The sequence below is a fragment of the Calidris pugnax genome, unplaced genomic scaffold, assembly GCF_001431845.1.
Source record: "Calidris pugnax isolate Ruff unplaced genomic scaffold, ASM143184v1 scaffold28, whole genome shotgun sequence".
Taxonomy (NCBI): Eukaryota; Metazoa; Chordata; class Aves; order Charadriiformes; family Scolopacidae; genus Calidris; species Calidris pugnax.
Genome location: NW_015090842.1, coordinates 19,138,241 through 19,153,317, shown reverse-complemented (window position 1 = coordinate 19,153,317; position 15,077 = coordinate 19,138,241). Strand labels below are relative to the sequence as shown.

The 15,077-nt window shown below is 41.6% G+C and overlaps 1 protein-coding gene across 1 annotated transcript in view; it reads right to left on the bottom strand.

The window, feature by feature from the left end:
- LPCAT2 (lysophosphatidylcholine acyltransferase 2) overlaps positions 1 to 15,077 on the bottom strand; it is a 33,814-nt gene that overhangs the window by 18,275 nt on the left and 462 nt on the right. Inside the window, exons 2-7 of the mRNA XM_014942512.1 lie at positions 9,021 to 9,160; positions 7,824 to 8,041; positions 6,272 to 6,384; positions 3,039 to 3,099; positions 1,951 to 2,009; positions 601 to 635 (exon numbers count right to left, since the gene is read on the bottom strand). Of these exons, the coding sequence (XP_014797998.1) occupies positions 601 to 635; positions 1,951 to 2,009; positions 3,039 to 3,099; positions 6,272 to 6,384; positions 7,824 to 8,041; positions 9,021 to 9,160 (626 nt within the window). The remainder of the gene's footprint in view (positions 1 to 600; positions 636 to 1,950; positions 2,010 to 3,038; positions 3,100 to 6,271; positions 6,385 to 7,823; positions 8,042 to 9,020; positions 9,161 to 15,077) is intronic.

Here is a 15,077-nt window from a genome sequence, read left to right as displayed (position 1 = left end):
AATATTTGTCATTATTTCAGTGTCAGTTGCTATATATAGCCTCCTCACTGGGATCTCAAAAAAACTGCTTTTGTTGACCCAAGCAAAAATAAAAATCTAAAGAAAAATCCTAGATGTTTGAATGGGGAAATATGGGAAAAATTAACACTTGTTTTGCCCATCTTCTTCATTTACTTTCAAATGACTTCAAATGAGGTAGAGGAATGAATAAACAGAGAGGGAAAATAACATTTATTTATCTTGTTCGTATACCATGTAGGAAACTGTAAACACCTGTGGATTTCCATGACTATGATTGTCTCCCAAAGAAAAAGAATGTCAAATCTTTCTTTTGCTGTAGTGTAATGTGCAAAACATAGAAGAAAATTAAACTAAACCGTGGCAGAGCTGGAAATAATGCTTCCCCATTTGCAAACCCTTTCTCTAGCCATTCAGATATGAAATCTACTGCATGACAGCATTACCCCCAAGTATTTCCTCCTCATAAAAACAGATCTAGAAGAACATGTGTCTTGGCTTAGCTGAATCTGTTTGGCAGACTGTTTAGCAAAGGGGGAAAAAAACTCTAAATGTAATTTTCAGTAGGATTAAGAAACTTACAATGAATAGCCTTGCCATGTCCAGGTCACAGTATCCTAAGGAAAAAAATAAAACACAGAAACGTATGACAAAACCAGATGAAACTTAAAGAGCAGATAAGTTACAATATAAAACAGGCACAAGTTTAGTCAAAAGCAGATGATGGTTGTATAGTCCTGTAGTGAAAATAAATGAGGGTGTCAAGGTGACCAGGATTCCTTGCCTTAAAAATCTGGAAATAAGCATGGCAGAATTTGGATAATGTCAACAACTGGGAATAAAATTTATATAGTTACCTAGATATTTTAGATCATTCATTCTGATCCAAATAACATAAGTAGGATAAAAATAATCTAGTTAGACTTTTTCAGAGGACTTCAATCAGTGCCTTGAGAAAGGCACCCTCATAAATATGTCTGATTTAGTTTTAAGGATATTTCTGCACAGGGGATCAATCATAATTTTTTTGCCTTTTTTTTTATTCTATGTTTATTACTTCTTATATATAATTTTACAATGCATACTGCATCAGTGAATCAGTGATAAATCCTATCAGTGAAATGTGATATCAGTCCCCTGGTATCACAGGGGGGAACCCTGGTGGTTCATGTCAGTTTTGAAATTGACTTGTAAAAGGATTTTACAAAGGAATCTGTGCAAATTACAACAACAATAACAATCACTTGTTTTTAACCTTAAAAACCATTAGGAATGAAACATTTGGTCTTTTCTGGGTTTGCTGGACAACCAGATAATAAAAAGAGAAAGTTAAGAAGTTGCTAGAGTCATGTCCCAGCATTACACCCGTCGGCGAAGCAGAGCCATATGTCTGTACCCTTGTACTTGGCAGAAAGTGAAAACATTTACTAGCAAAACAAGGGAAAGTTGCACAAAAAAACCATCTGCCAAGCTGTCCCTCTGAGGCACTCCCGTGAAGGAGGGGATGTTGGAGGGACTGCATGGCTCAGCTTTGCTTTTGTTCAGAAACTTTGCAAGCCCTTTTGCAGTAGGAGTATTGTGAGCTTAAAGAAAAAAATGACGACAAGTGGGGAAGTTGTGTGCACTTTGGACTTCAAAGTACAGGCTCTGTGGCTTTGCAGGAAGTTTCTAACTTCCGCTGCAATACTCTCCAGCACTCCCTCTTACTTTAACTATAGCTAAGAAGCCCAGCAGCAAGTTTTTCACAATCAGAACAGCAACTACACCATGGTGACACTTGGGAAAGCCAGCTGCTTCCAGGAGCTCTCCAATGCTAAAGCTCAGCACAATAGATTCTCGAGTGACACAGCAAGATATTTATCGTAGGCACCATTTAAGTCAGGATTTTGACTTCTGTGTTGCTAATTAGTGATAGAGGAACGTTCTGCTTACCAGCCTGTTGGGGTATCGGAGCAACACAGGCTGCACAGGGACTCGTGGAACAAAGGCACCTGCAACCACAAATTTGAAGTGATTGTTAAGACTAAGCTTATTACAGCAGTTGGGAGTTTTAAGTGATCCACGTAAGACATGGTGTCTGGAAGGAGACATTTTTAAATAGGCAAGAAGAATGGGAAGTGTTCTTTTTGTTGTGGGGTTTTTTTTGGGGGGGAAGGGGGGCGGTGGATGTGGTATTTTTTGTTTGTTTGTTTTGGGTTTTTTGTATTTGTTGTTGGTTTTTTTGTTTGTTTGTTTTTTAAAATCAGCAGCACAACTCGCAAGATGTCAGGACAGAAAAAGGGCTAGTCTCCATTTCCAGGAGAAAGCTGCTTAGGATTCCTTGGACTGCACAAACTCATTTCCGTGTATCATCTCCCCATTTGATTGGCATCCATTTCAACAGATTAGATGCTGTTGAACATCTCCTGAACCCTCTTCTGTTCTGATCATCTTCATAAGTGATAGGGATCTGAGCATGTAGCACTGGTTTTGTATCTTTGCTGCCCAAGACACTGTACAACAGTAAGAAAGGAGCGCAACATGGCTTTAACTGAAGTGCAGCACAACAGTTCTAATGATCAGTGATGAAAAGTACCTGTCTGGGTTAAAAATATCCTATTGGCCTGCCTTGCTGAGCACTATGCAAAGAGATTTCGTAACTTGGTTGCTAAGTCTTGCATGGCAAAATTTACAGGACTCTAAGACGGCACGACTGTATGTTGAGCTAAAAGAACTTCACATTTTGGCAGTTCATCTCATAATAATCACAGTCAAGTTTCTGGGTAAATATGTTAGATGAAAACTGTACCCAGAACAAAGCCCAACCAACTAACCGTATACATCATAGGTATTCTGCACCTACAAAGGTGAACTGACTAGTATAAAATAGTCCGTTTAATGCCACTGAAACTTTAATGCTGTAAGACATTACTACAGTGCTGTTGTGGATGATGCATCTGGAGAAGTATAGGCCTTACCAGAACTACCAAATTAATATTTCACACATGACCTTCCAACAGTGATGAGGCAAAATTTCTCACCTTGTTTAAACGTGATCAGGCAAGATCGGTTTGTGCAGGTGCCTTCTGGGAAAATCAGTATCTTGGATTTAAAGAAAAAGAAATACATAATATAATATAATATAATATACATACACACTTCATAAAAAGATTACACTTCAGCATCAGTTACATACAGGCTCACTTTTCATGCACGCTCTGTGACATGTTACACTGCATCACAAGGATGTCATTACTGTTTCAAAAGGATATGAACAAATAAGTGAAGGACGCTCATGGTAATATTAGCCTGATCCGTCTTGATTTGGACACAAATACTTTTCAAGTATGGCGTCTTGATTTGGACACAAATACTTTTCAAGTGGAGTCCTTGGGAAAGGCCTTTATCAGTTCACAAATATGGTACAAAAGGCTTTAAGTGTTCCACTTGAAATGTTCAGTGTTGGTAATGCTATGAGAATCGTTCCTCTGCTGGGCAGCTCCTTATTGAACTGCTGGGTGTACAAACACCCAGTGTCTGGGCTGAGATGAAGTGCGTGAGGTCCCTGAGCCTTTACAGGCACCGACGCCACCAACATGAGCTGAGATGCCAGCTCTGATGAGACAATCACAGCTCGGGGGGGAGCTGCAAAAGGCAGAGACAGCATGTGCATCTGTGAAGCAGAGCTCTGAAGTATTACACGTCACTACATACCCTCTGAACCTGAATGGCTCACAGGTAACAAACACCCAGAAGGTTTCTGAATTAGTGTCTGAACGATACTAAATTAGACGCGCAGTGAGCTGCAATGTGACACACCAAATCCAGCCCCCTCTGGAATACAAGGAAGCTTTAGGTTTCTCCTATCACTAGGGGATCATTCTAAGCTAAGCAGCATTCCAAAACAAACCTCAGCACAAGGACTAGTTTGGATCTCAAGAGTCTTCAAGGTGTGCTCTCACTTCAGTGCAAACGAACAGGTCAAGATGAGATGACAGAGGGCATCATTAGGTCACACCCACAGGCTATTCTAAAGTATGATAGAGACAGCTGCACATACCTATTTACAGTTAGTCTTTCACTATGCATTCTGTAACCAGAAGTTGTTTGCTGGCGCTATGGACGCAAACATGGGTATGTTTCTGCTTAGCACACGTCATGTGCCCCAGAAGACGTATTAGGAACTGACCAAAGAGTAGGTAATCAGTCCCTCTTCCCCTTTGTTGGGTAAAGCACTAATCAGAACCTCATGCCATTAACAAGCCCAAGTGCTGCCCAGCCTGTTGAGGTTTGGTTTTAGGGGAATGCAGCTACTCCTTCTCTTCTGTTGTGCTGACAGAATGCAGCCCAGGCACTTGGAACAGGATATGACAGACATCATTTTATGGTCAAGTTTCTCAAAAAAAAAAAAGAGTAGGAAGAAGGTGTGGTCAGGGCACAGGACACAGGACTAGGAATCACCCAGTGACACTCCAAATAGAACTACTGACTCAGTCTTGGAGATTCCCAGATTACTTGACTCATAGACTATTTATGCCGTAAGAGAGATCTAGTTTTGATGCCAAGTGCAGAACTGGTGTAAAGCCAATTCCCCTTTCCTCCCCATGCTGTTTTCTGCAGAGATTAGATATACCAGAGCTTTGGTGGAATCACTTCACCCATAACAATTTAGCAAATCTTAAGCATCAGTGTAGTTTGTAAGCACAGTATTACCAAAAAAAAGCCTTTCTAGCTTTGACATGTGCATGTTTAAAATCTTCTATATAACTGACAAAGTGAAAAAAATAATGGAGGCTCTAAAAATATTTACTGCAGCTTAGAAAAATGCCTTTATGAGTCAAATTAAAGTAGCCTAAACACTAACTAAGAAACTTTTTGTAAGGTGCTTGTTAAGTAAAAATGATGCATGAAATGTCCAAATAATGCCATTTCAAAGAAGTGGCAAGTGTTGGTCTTCCCTCAGGGTGAGAAGCAGCTACACTTGAATATTCTCTGTTTCTAGAGCCTATTCACAGAGCAGAGCAGTGCATTCCAGTCAAGCTGCCATAGGGATACCTGCTACTGAAGTCTGTATTTTCACTAGCCTGTTTTAATTTTCCCCAAGAGGCATTAATTGGAACAAAAGTAGAGGAAAAGTTAGCTTAGGAGGTGGCCAACTATGACTAAATAGATCCTGTGACTATAGCTACTTAACCAACCACTTTTTATTTTTTTTTATTTTAAGCAAATTAACCCTTAAGAAAACAAGTCAAGAACTAATTCAAAACACAAACCGTGAATTTATGCACAAATCCACACAGGGTATCTTTGAAGAAAAGTCTTACATCACTATTTTTCCAGCAGTGTGGATACTGTATTTGTAGTATCCGAAGGCAATATCAGAGCACAGTCAATGCAAGGGAAGAAAGCAGAGAGGCACTGCCAAATGAGATCTTAGTAGGTTCACAACTGTTCCAGGTTTTTATTCCTTCCTAAGGATGCGATTTCCATCCCAGCCCTCTGCATGTCATAAGAGCAGCAGAGTTGCTGCCTCAGCACTTTTCTCCCTCTAGAGCAACCCCTGCCCCGTTAGCTCTTCAGGAAGGAAAGCCATCCAAGACCTAGAAGTGCAGCAGCAGCCTGCTGTTGAGGAACGACCATGAGAAACAGTCATGCAAAGCAGCAGCCTGCTGTTGAGGAACGACCATGGGAAACAGTGTGCAGGATCAGTAACTATTGCTTCCATCTTAAAATCTTACCACAATTCAGGCTAATCAAAAAGTCTTGGTTTTACTGCATTATTAACCTAAAGACTGAACCGAGTTTCACCTCAGCTATTCTTCAAATGCAAAACTGATGTTTTAAGCTTAAGTACTGTTCATGCTGGAGCTTGGACAGGCCACGTTACTCATCTCTTCAACTCTCATCCCCAAACTGTTGTGAGTACAGCTCTGCAAGAGCTTCTTGAGCTAGCTTGAGAATTCACATACACCAATTCAAGTTGTCTGCTACACCACAGACAGCTTGTTAAGACTTAAATAGGGAAAAGAGGAGGCCATCTGCATTTTGGAACAGCAATTGCTACTGGCTGGATTTTAACTGACCCATTTGTCATGACAAAACTTTTTGGGTACCAGCCTCTCATCCTCCTTTTCTAAACCAGTCATATATCTCAGAGTTGGTTTCAATTTTGTACATCAACAGAATCCTGCTCAGCTGGGCACTTGTGGTATTGTGATGCACAGTCAATATGGAAAATGAATATATGACAGAATAGTAGTAGAATATTTATTACCTGTGGCCACTGGCCTCTCGATAATGCTCGCTTAGTTATCTCAGTCACCGTATTCTTTCGTGAATCAGGGTCTTGACGAGAAACTGATACAGGCTGAAGGGAACTTAGAATTGCTGTGAAAGAGACAAAAAAAAATATTTTTCTTATGCTAATGCTTAGAAAACATATGCCTTTAAGGCTCCCTTGTAGCAAAAAATTTGTTATTCTCATACTAGGAGACAGACTGCAGAAACAGCTTTCAGACTAAATAGATAAGAGTGTTATTATTGTCTTCCTCCTGCAAAACTCGGAGTAAGACACAGCAGTTACTTCCTACACTGCCAGCTGAGGAGCTTTACAGTGGGTATAAACATGCCAAATCCACCCAAACACATTCTGCTAATATTGCTGGGACCTGTCACCGAGCATTCCCACACAGTTCTAAGGAAAGGACCTGACTGGGTCCCTGCTCATGAGCCACACTCAGGCACAACTCACACAGACTGCAGTCAACAGGCAGTTTGAGCTTGTGCTGAAGCAGTAAGATGTCCCTTTTCAGTTACAAAGCACACACAGCTCGTGTGTAAATTACAGAAGAAAAACCACCCCTCATTTCATCAGAAGTCTGCATCAGAATGTGGGGACCTTTCGAGATGTGATAAGAAACTTGGGGAAGAATTATTTTCTATGTCCCACTTCTGTGCTTTTAAGAGAAGGTCAATTTACTATCAGTTAGCTTATTTCCCACAAAGACACCTTCCTGTGTTGCCTGCCGAGTTTAGTTTTGGGTTACTGTTGGCTTATTTTTTTGAGATTCCTATAGAGATATGAGACATACAGCCAGCAGAAAATCTACAGCTGATTCTAGTAATAATGCAAACAGGAATTCCTTTTTTTGCCAAAAGGAGGAGAAAATAATAGAAGCATGAGTCATCTGATCTTTTCCATTCTCTGCATTTCCTTTTTGAGTAACTTCTCCTTTATTCTTTCCCAGTTTGACTCCCATTTTAAAAAATCCGTAACAATGCCTGTAAGTTTAAACTTATAAATATGGTATTTTCCAGACTGCTGTAGTTTGGGTCTGTTTTGAAATAACCTTCACTAATCCATGTTCTACATTTGAGGGCCACCCTTAATCAAGACAGCAGTCGAAAAGATTTCTACTCTCCCAGCTTCCTACTGGGAGAATTTTAACAGAAAGTCTGTAGTCTGAGCAGTTATCTGTTAGAAGACAGCAGTCGAAAAGATTTCTACTCTCCCAGCTTCCTACTGGGAGAATTTTAACAGAAAGTCTGTAGTCTGAGCAGTTATGAAACATGCTTTCCATATTAAAAAAAAAAATTAAAGTGATATTATATTTCATATCTGAAAAGAAACAGCATTCTTTTAGACATTTTGACTAATTCAGAGAGATAACTCACCCCAGGGATGATTTCACTGGAAATAATCTGTCAGTATCTTTGGAACCTAAGGATTCAAAGAAGTCTGCCCCTAAATCACTATCAGAGATCAGATTTTTGTCCTCATGTCAAATTACTGACTTCTAACATTTTATTTTTTCATAAATACTTACTGCCAAATATCGGAGTGGACAGGTTCTCTGCTCTAGACACTATTGATGGCATTCCAGTTGGGGCACAAATAATGGCATCAAAAAAGCTTGAATGAGGAGCTGCAACAAAGATTGGGGCTTCCCGCAGACTCGCTACTTTCCCTTTTACTTTAACTTGGAAGCCCATTACGAAGAACAAGGTACGAGTTAGGCATGAGAGAGTTGTCTGGATCATCCTCCTTGTAAACAGAAACACAAAAATACCATCCATTTTACAGTTAGTATTTCTTTTGTACTTTAAAAGAGAAGCCCATGAAAGATTTCCTACTTTCCACCAGCACTGGGGCCAGGCACAGGGTAGCAATACTGCTCACTGGGAGAGTGTAGGGCTACAGGGAAAGTAGGAGTAGGGAAGGGAACATCACCTTTTCATGTTGAAACCAGACTATAATTTTAAAGCTATGGCAATAAACAGCACCTTACTAAAGCCTCTTCCCAGGTACACTGTTTCTCTTGCCCTATCTTACAGCATTGTAGAATAACACTATTGTGAGGGAAGTGCCCTTTTTGTAAGAACTTACTTAACTCTTATACTGTTCTTTTACTATCAGTTTTAAGAGGTGGGATTAAATGACAGTCTTCCCTTCCTGGAACATGTTTGCTCAACAGGGGACATGTTCCCTTCATGGGGACTCCCCGTAACCTCTTGGCCTTGTTAGAATTCACTTCCCCTGTCTCCCCTCCTGCGTGCAGCTCCCGTGCATCGCAACGAGAAGGGAACTGCATTGCTCTGAGGTCAGAGCAATATTTTCACTGAATTTCACTGAATTTTCACTGAATTTTAGAGTTGGAAAGGACCATAGAGATCATCTAGTCCAACTCCCCTGCTGAATTTCTATCAGTATTATTACTAAAGTAAGTCCTGGCTTACAAATAATCTAAAAAGATTCTTATACAGAATTGTTTTAGCCTCAAGACAATTGAAAATCTACCTATTTAAAAAGTTCCACTATTGTTGTAAAATACACTCACCAAAAAGTTGCTTCCCCTAAATGGGTAAAACTAAGATTTGACTGAAGACTCCTCTTTAACAAAAGGAGGGAAGGCAGGAGGTGGGGTGGGGAGATGGAAGAGAAAGCTTTAGACCCTGGGTTTTGTGTTATTAAAAAAAAAACCCAACAAACAACAGAGTTTTCACACTTATCAGCCCCTTTTTACCTTCTCCATCCTTTAAGTGGCACAGATCCTTTTCCAGGGTGACGGAAAGTTGCAATTGATGCAAACAGCCACGCTAGCAGTAAAAGGAATGCCATGCATACGGCACGGAGGGGCAGCAAAATAATGCCCTGAAGAACAGTCTGGGAAAAAAAGAGGAGAAAAATCTTAAGAAATGTTATAATCAGGAATGATACTGCTATCTATGTAGTTGCATTACATAGACTTCAAAATAGGAACATTACTGCTATGTGATTTAGTAAGGAAAGCATTCCAGGGTTCTTATGGAGAAGTCGGTCATTCATAGCATTTCATTTTCACTTTTGGGTTCCTATTTCAGGTAGAACTGGAATGAGTATCTGATTTTTTGGTTTGGATGTTAATACCCAGAGATGGTAAACAGTCTGCTGGCTTAGTTTATACTGAGACTTGGTCTGCAGCATATGACCAGCTCACATGAATCTGCCCAGCAGATACGTGTCTCCACGGCAGAGCCTTCTGTCGCTGGCTGCCTGTCTAGAAGCCAAGCAGGATTGTTAAGATGACTAAAATGTACTCTTGCCCTTTCAAAATGACAAATCTTGTGTTGAGTCACACTATTGCTGCAAGTGCTCCCTACTGCTACTGCTCGGAGCACTGCACACGCAGCACAACTTTGCTTCCCCTACTTGGGACTTAAGCAAAACAGAGTTTTCAGGAAAACTGAACCTGTGGTTTAGAGCAAAGGTTCAGACTTCTTCAGAGTGCCGGTGAAGCTGCTGGAGCAGCTCTTGGCTCACGGCCTTGGGAAGTGGTTTGCTCACTGCTGACAGCAAACATACAGCAGAACCCTTCTGATTACGAAGATTAACTTGTTGCCTCTTGTTTGAAACATCACCTCCACGCTTGAATTTTTCAGAATAAATTGAGGAAGCTTAGTGGCCTTTCCTCCCCGCAATCAGGAAACTGTTCTTCGCTTGCTCTAACTTGAAGCAAAAGAAACTTCTGAGAGAGTTCTGCTACAGTCACAGACATTCAGGCTCGGCAGCAAAACTGGTGTCAGACAGATCCAAGCCAGAACTGTGGTTCCCTGCGGCTTCGGTTCTTCATAGGCATTTGTAAACAGAGTGGGGTGAAGGAGAAACACCAACATGCCCTGGCTGCAAATAATCCTGAAATACTATCCCTAGCCCCCCCTAGGGCATTTTTAGCTTGTATTTTTTTTGTGTGCACAGCTCCAAGAAACAGGTGTATTGGCACACGGTTGTTAACAGGCAGCTGCGGCACGAGGCAGGGCAGGAGGAAATTAATTGTTTTACCCCAGCAAATTAGGTTAGAAACTATATCCTGCAGGTTGGCCTTTGTGGCGCAACATGGGGCTCTGCAGATTGAGCAAACCCAGGGCTGGGACCTGGCACCTGGCATTGCTGGTGGGCTGCAGAACGCTTCAACTCCTCCTGGCACCTCACCCAGCTCGTGAGGATCAGCTCTGTGTGCGTCCACATGCACACAGCAACTCACAGAACTCTAACACTGAACTTAATTCATTTGGGCTATGTTCCTAAAAGTCCCTTAAAACTTACATGAGAGTACATCACTGGTCACAGGCTGACAGCTCCACCGGTTCAGAAGCATGGCAGAAGTTAGTGAAGGAGAGTCATGCTTATGAGCTTGCTATTTTTTATGCTTTACTATATTTTTAAAGAAAAGAACAGCTCAACAACAGTTTTCCTCTCAGAACCAGCCTTTCTAGCCAGCTCTTTAGTAATGACTACCTACTATACAGGAAAAGCAAGGTGTTTAAGAATAAGTTTTCCAAAATAGTTTGCAACTTAGATACTTGAGCTATGATTATTAAATAATGCATCTTAAGTTTTATCTCTTTTCTTCAAAAAGGAACAAATTATAGAATCACAGAATGGTTAGAGTTGGAAGGGACCTTAAAGATCATCCAGTTCCAACCCCCTGCCCTGGGCAGGGACACCTCCCACCAGACCAGGTTGCTCCAAGCCCCCTCCAACCTGGCCTTGAACCCCTCCAGGGATGGGGCAGCCACAGCTTCTCTGGGCAACCTGGACTTGACCACCCTCACAGCAAAGAATTTCTTCCTAATATCTAATCTAATGTTTGTAGTATATTTGTTTGTAGTACATTTGGAATATAAGCATCTTTAAGTACTACTTATCCAATTCTTCAAAAAAGTACGTTGGTTCTAATTGTCCTCTCATCAACATGGTCCTTTCCCTCCCCACTAAATTCTTTCCACCATCACATAACTCTTCTTGTCTTCATCAATATTCAGGAGAGGCTCTGGCCTCTGGCTCTAAACCCTGTGATGCTGAAGAGGATTAACAGGAATTTGAGGCCTTCAGGACTCAGTTCTGTTAGAAAAGGCACAGTGACAACAGGCCAAACCTGATAGTGGGTACACAGTGTAGATCAGGATAAGGCTGAGAAGCAGGTATGTGGTATTTCTGCTTATGTTCTGTAAGAACTGCCACACACCATGTCTCCAGGAGTGACCTGATCATTCATGTATTACCGTTTCCTTCTTGAAGCAATGTTTTTTTTTATAGAAAAGCTGTATATAGCTAGCTATGGAATTTTAACCATAACTTCATGAACGACAGGAAAAGGACTGCCCTGGATCATGGAAATGGATTCAGTAGCCAGGTATGAGAGATTTGGCCCTGGAGATCTATTGCTCCTACTCCCTTTGGTGCTAGTCATGGTGAACCTGAAAACGTCAAGCAGCAAGTTAAATCAAACAAGACTTCTTGTTTGTCTCCCAAAATCAGAGATGTCCTTTTTTCTCCATATGTGTCCTTCTGTACTACGATCTATAGTCCCAGTTCAACATTTCAGCTGCATTCAGTTATACAGAATGGGCAGCATAAGCATAAATCAGCATGTTTGGACTTAAAATACCTTTTTTCTTCATGAAAAAAGAATATTTATGCACTGACCTACAATGAAAAATAAAGGATGCAATAGCAAAAGCAAAACAATCCCTTCCTCTAAACTTTAATAAATTCATTACTCTAGTTCAGGCGGATATGCAGGTGGTACTGATTTGCTGATGTAAGCTATTGGCTTTCTAGGTCACTGTGTAAGGAGGCAGACTTGACTTCTGCTCCATCAGCTGCAGAGTAGGGAAAGAAAAGGACAGAAAAGAGAAAGGTCAAGGTATCAAGAAAAGAGAAAGTATAGGAGAAAAATACACAGAAGAAAATACGGGTTCAAAGTTCAGTCACTACTGAATAGGATCAGAGCCACTCCAGGTTCTGTAAACAATAATCATGAGGACAGAATTATTCTAAGTCATCCAAAGAAGGTTTCCCCATGTTTGGAATCACCCATGTCCTTTCTATTTACGGTATCTGCATCAGCTGCACAGCGGGTCCCTGCAGCTGTGGTGGACACCCGCAGCCCAGGGCACACTCCCACAGCTGACTGACCCTTCAGCAACACCTGGGATTACACTGTCACTGGTGTCAGGAACCGCGGACGGGGAAAAGCAGGTCTGTCAGAAAGCCACAGAATCCAGTTTGAAACTTCATTCAACTTCAGCTGCTGACAAGTTATTTAGAAAGCAGCAGAAGAGCAGGCTGGGGACCAGCATGAAGCCCAACTCCAACTGAACTCCCTCAACACCTGAAACTGTGAGCAGATGGACTGGCTCCCAAAGCGGTACCCGCAGAGCAAGACAAGGTCTTCCGTCAGCATCCAGAGTACATCACAGCTCTCTCCCAGGCAGTCCAGCTGCTTACTTCCCTGCACAGGGTTAAAAATCATCTTGCTTTTAGCATGCTGGTTCTGCCATTAAATAATTCACCATTGCATAAACTCACTGAGCATAAAGGAAAATCTAGTCTTGGCTTAATTAGTATTTGTGCTTTGCAGTGCAGGTCAGAAGTTAAGAGGGCAAGCGAGCAATCAGGATGAACAGAACTGAAACTGAAAAATGTAAAAAATCCCAACAATGAATTGCAGCCAGCTTCAGTTAGAGCATGGAAACTAGGAGTATTTGAACAACTGCTTTAAACTTGTTTGGCACATGCAAATGTTTACCACAGCACAACTGATCCTTGTTTTGCATATTCTAATGAAAGACAAAAAATGTCATTAGCTGGTAAACTATTAGCGACACAAGGATGGGCAAAAAATTGTAAAATCTACTGGTTTTCCATCTGGCTACATCCTATTTTTATACTTGAAGCTGAATGAAATGCAAACAGCTAGCCTGTCTCACTTTCAAACTCCATTCATCAGCACACAACAGCCTCTACATTCAAGGCATTCACCAGCGTATGAACATCCAGCTTTGGCCTCCCAGAGAGGGTTTTGAAACTATATTTATTTTTATCAGTATATGCTAAAGGAATAGTACAGAATAGGGGGAATATATCAAAATAACCTTTAACATGCAAGAATGGAGATACACTACACTTGATTTAATGGAAAGAGAGGGGGCGTTCTCCTTTTTTGAAGTTTACAGTAACACACTCTGTTAAGGTTTTGATCCCCAGCTGGTGGGACAGGCAGCGCTGGGCAAGAGAGGAGCAGGGGTTCACAGGATAAAGCAGACAGTCGGAACTATCCTCAGCTCCCTGACTGCAGGGCAAAAAGAACAGAAGGCAGCAACACACATTACAAAAACTGTCTCTCTTGTGGCTTTGTTTTAAAATTCTGTGACTACTGCAGTTTTGCTTCAAAGCTCACTAGCACCAGGCCCTGACCCAGCCAGGTGCTTTTCCTGCCAGGTGCGTTGAGGAGTTATGTATGGAGTGTCTCTTGCTTTAAGACATACCAAGTTTTTCATGTCCTCCTCCTGAAGCAAAAAAGTAGGATATATTTGGTATAGATAAAATGGTAATTGTAGCTTAAAACTGCAGCTTTTGAAAGCAGACTGTGCATCCTCTATCAAGACCAGCCCGCACAGAAAGCTGCCTGTTTCAGGAACCTCATTAAGAAACTGGAATCTTTTCCTTGGGGTTCATGCCTACAGCTACTGATTCAGATGCACTTGAAATGTGTTTTGGGCTGCTAGTAAAACATAGGGGATAAAAGGATTTGAAATTGTTTTCCAGGTTTCTCACATTTCCTCCATCCAACTCCCTTCAGGGCAAACATTGTTTGTAACTTCAGGAAGAGCTATATGAAAGATAAAATATTTAGTTGCACATCAGCCTCAGATATTTATAACAATCAGCAGAAAATGCAGTAAGTTCACCTGCACAGTGATGTGCTCGCTGTCCTCAACAAGATGTCAGTTAATATTTGGTTCCATCAGCTCAATTTTTAAGGAGGATGCTTTTAAAAATCAAAGTCCAGAAATACTGCCTGCTTTCTTAATTGTAAATGTACCTTCCAAGTCTGATGTGCTCCAGTCCATAAGCTGAATGGGGACAGCCTTCAGCTCAGAAGACTAATTCAATTCTGTCGTGACACCAGTCAGTACCCCATGGGAACTGGGGATACTTTTTTTGTTGTCCACACTGCAATATGGACCCAAGAGATTGACTCCTGCTGCCACCCCTCCAACCCAGGCTTAAAACCAGCACCTGAAACAGGATTACTGTAAAAAGTTACTTTCAATTTTAGCTTGTCATATCAGAGACAAGCTGACATGACCTTCACTAGAGCTGACAGAAGAGTATTTTGTTGGTGCGATTCAAACAGGATGCAAACCTGAGTCAAGCAGGAATCCTGTTTTCTCTAACAATTGTGAAAATCTTTTCCAAAGCTTGTTGCAAATCTTGTGTTAGAAGTTTAAGTTTGAAGTCAGCAGGCCTGCGTGTGTGTGTGTGTGTGTGTAGGGCAAGCACGCAGGCTGCGGCCCCTCAGGAGTGATGGCTTGAGGAGCTTCATTTCAAAAAAAAGTGCCTTTTTTAGGCTGAGGACCCTTTGCATCGACCACTTCAGCAACCTATTCAGTTCTGCTGTCGCTGGAGCCGGTGGGGAAGCCCGCTGCGCCGCAGAGGGAAGGAAGTTCTCTCACCAGATGCCTTTTCCTGGAGAAGCCGTGGATGCGGCCCGAGGGCCGGTCTGCCCCCTCCCCTCCCGGCTCGGCGCACGGCG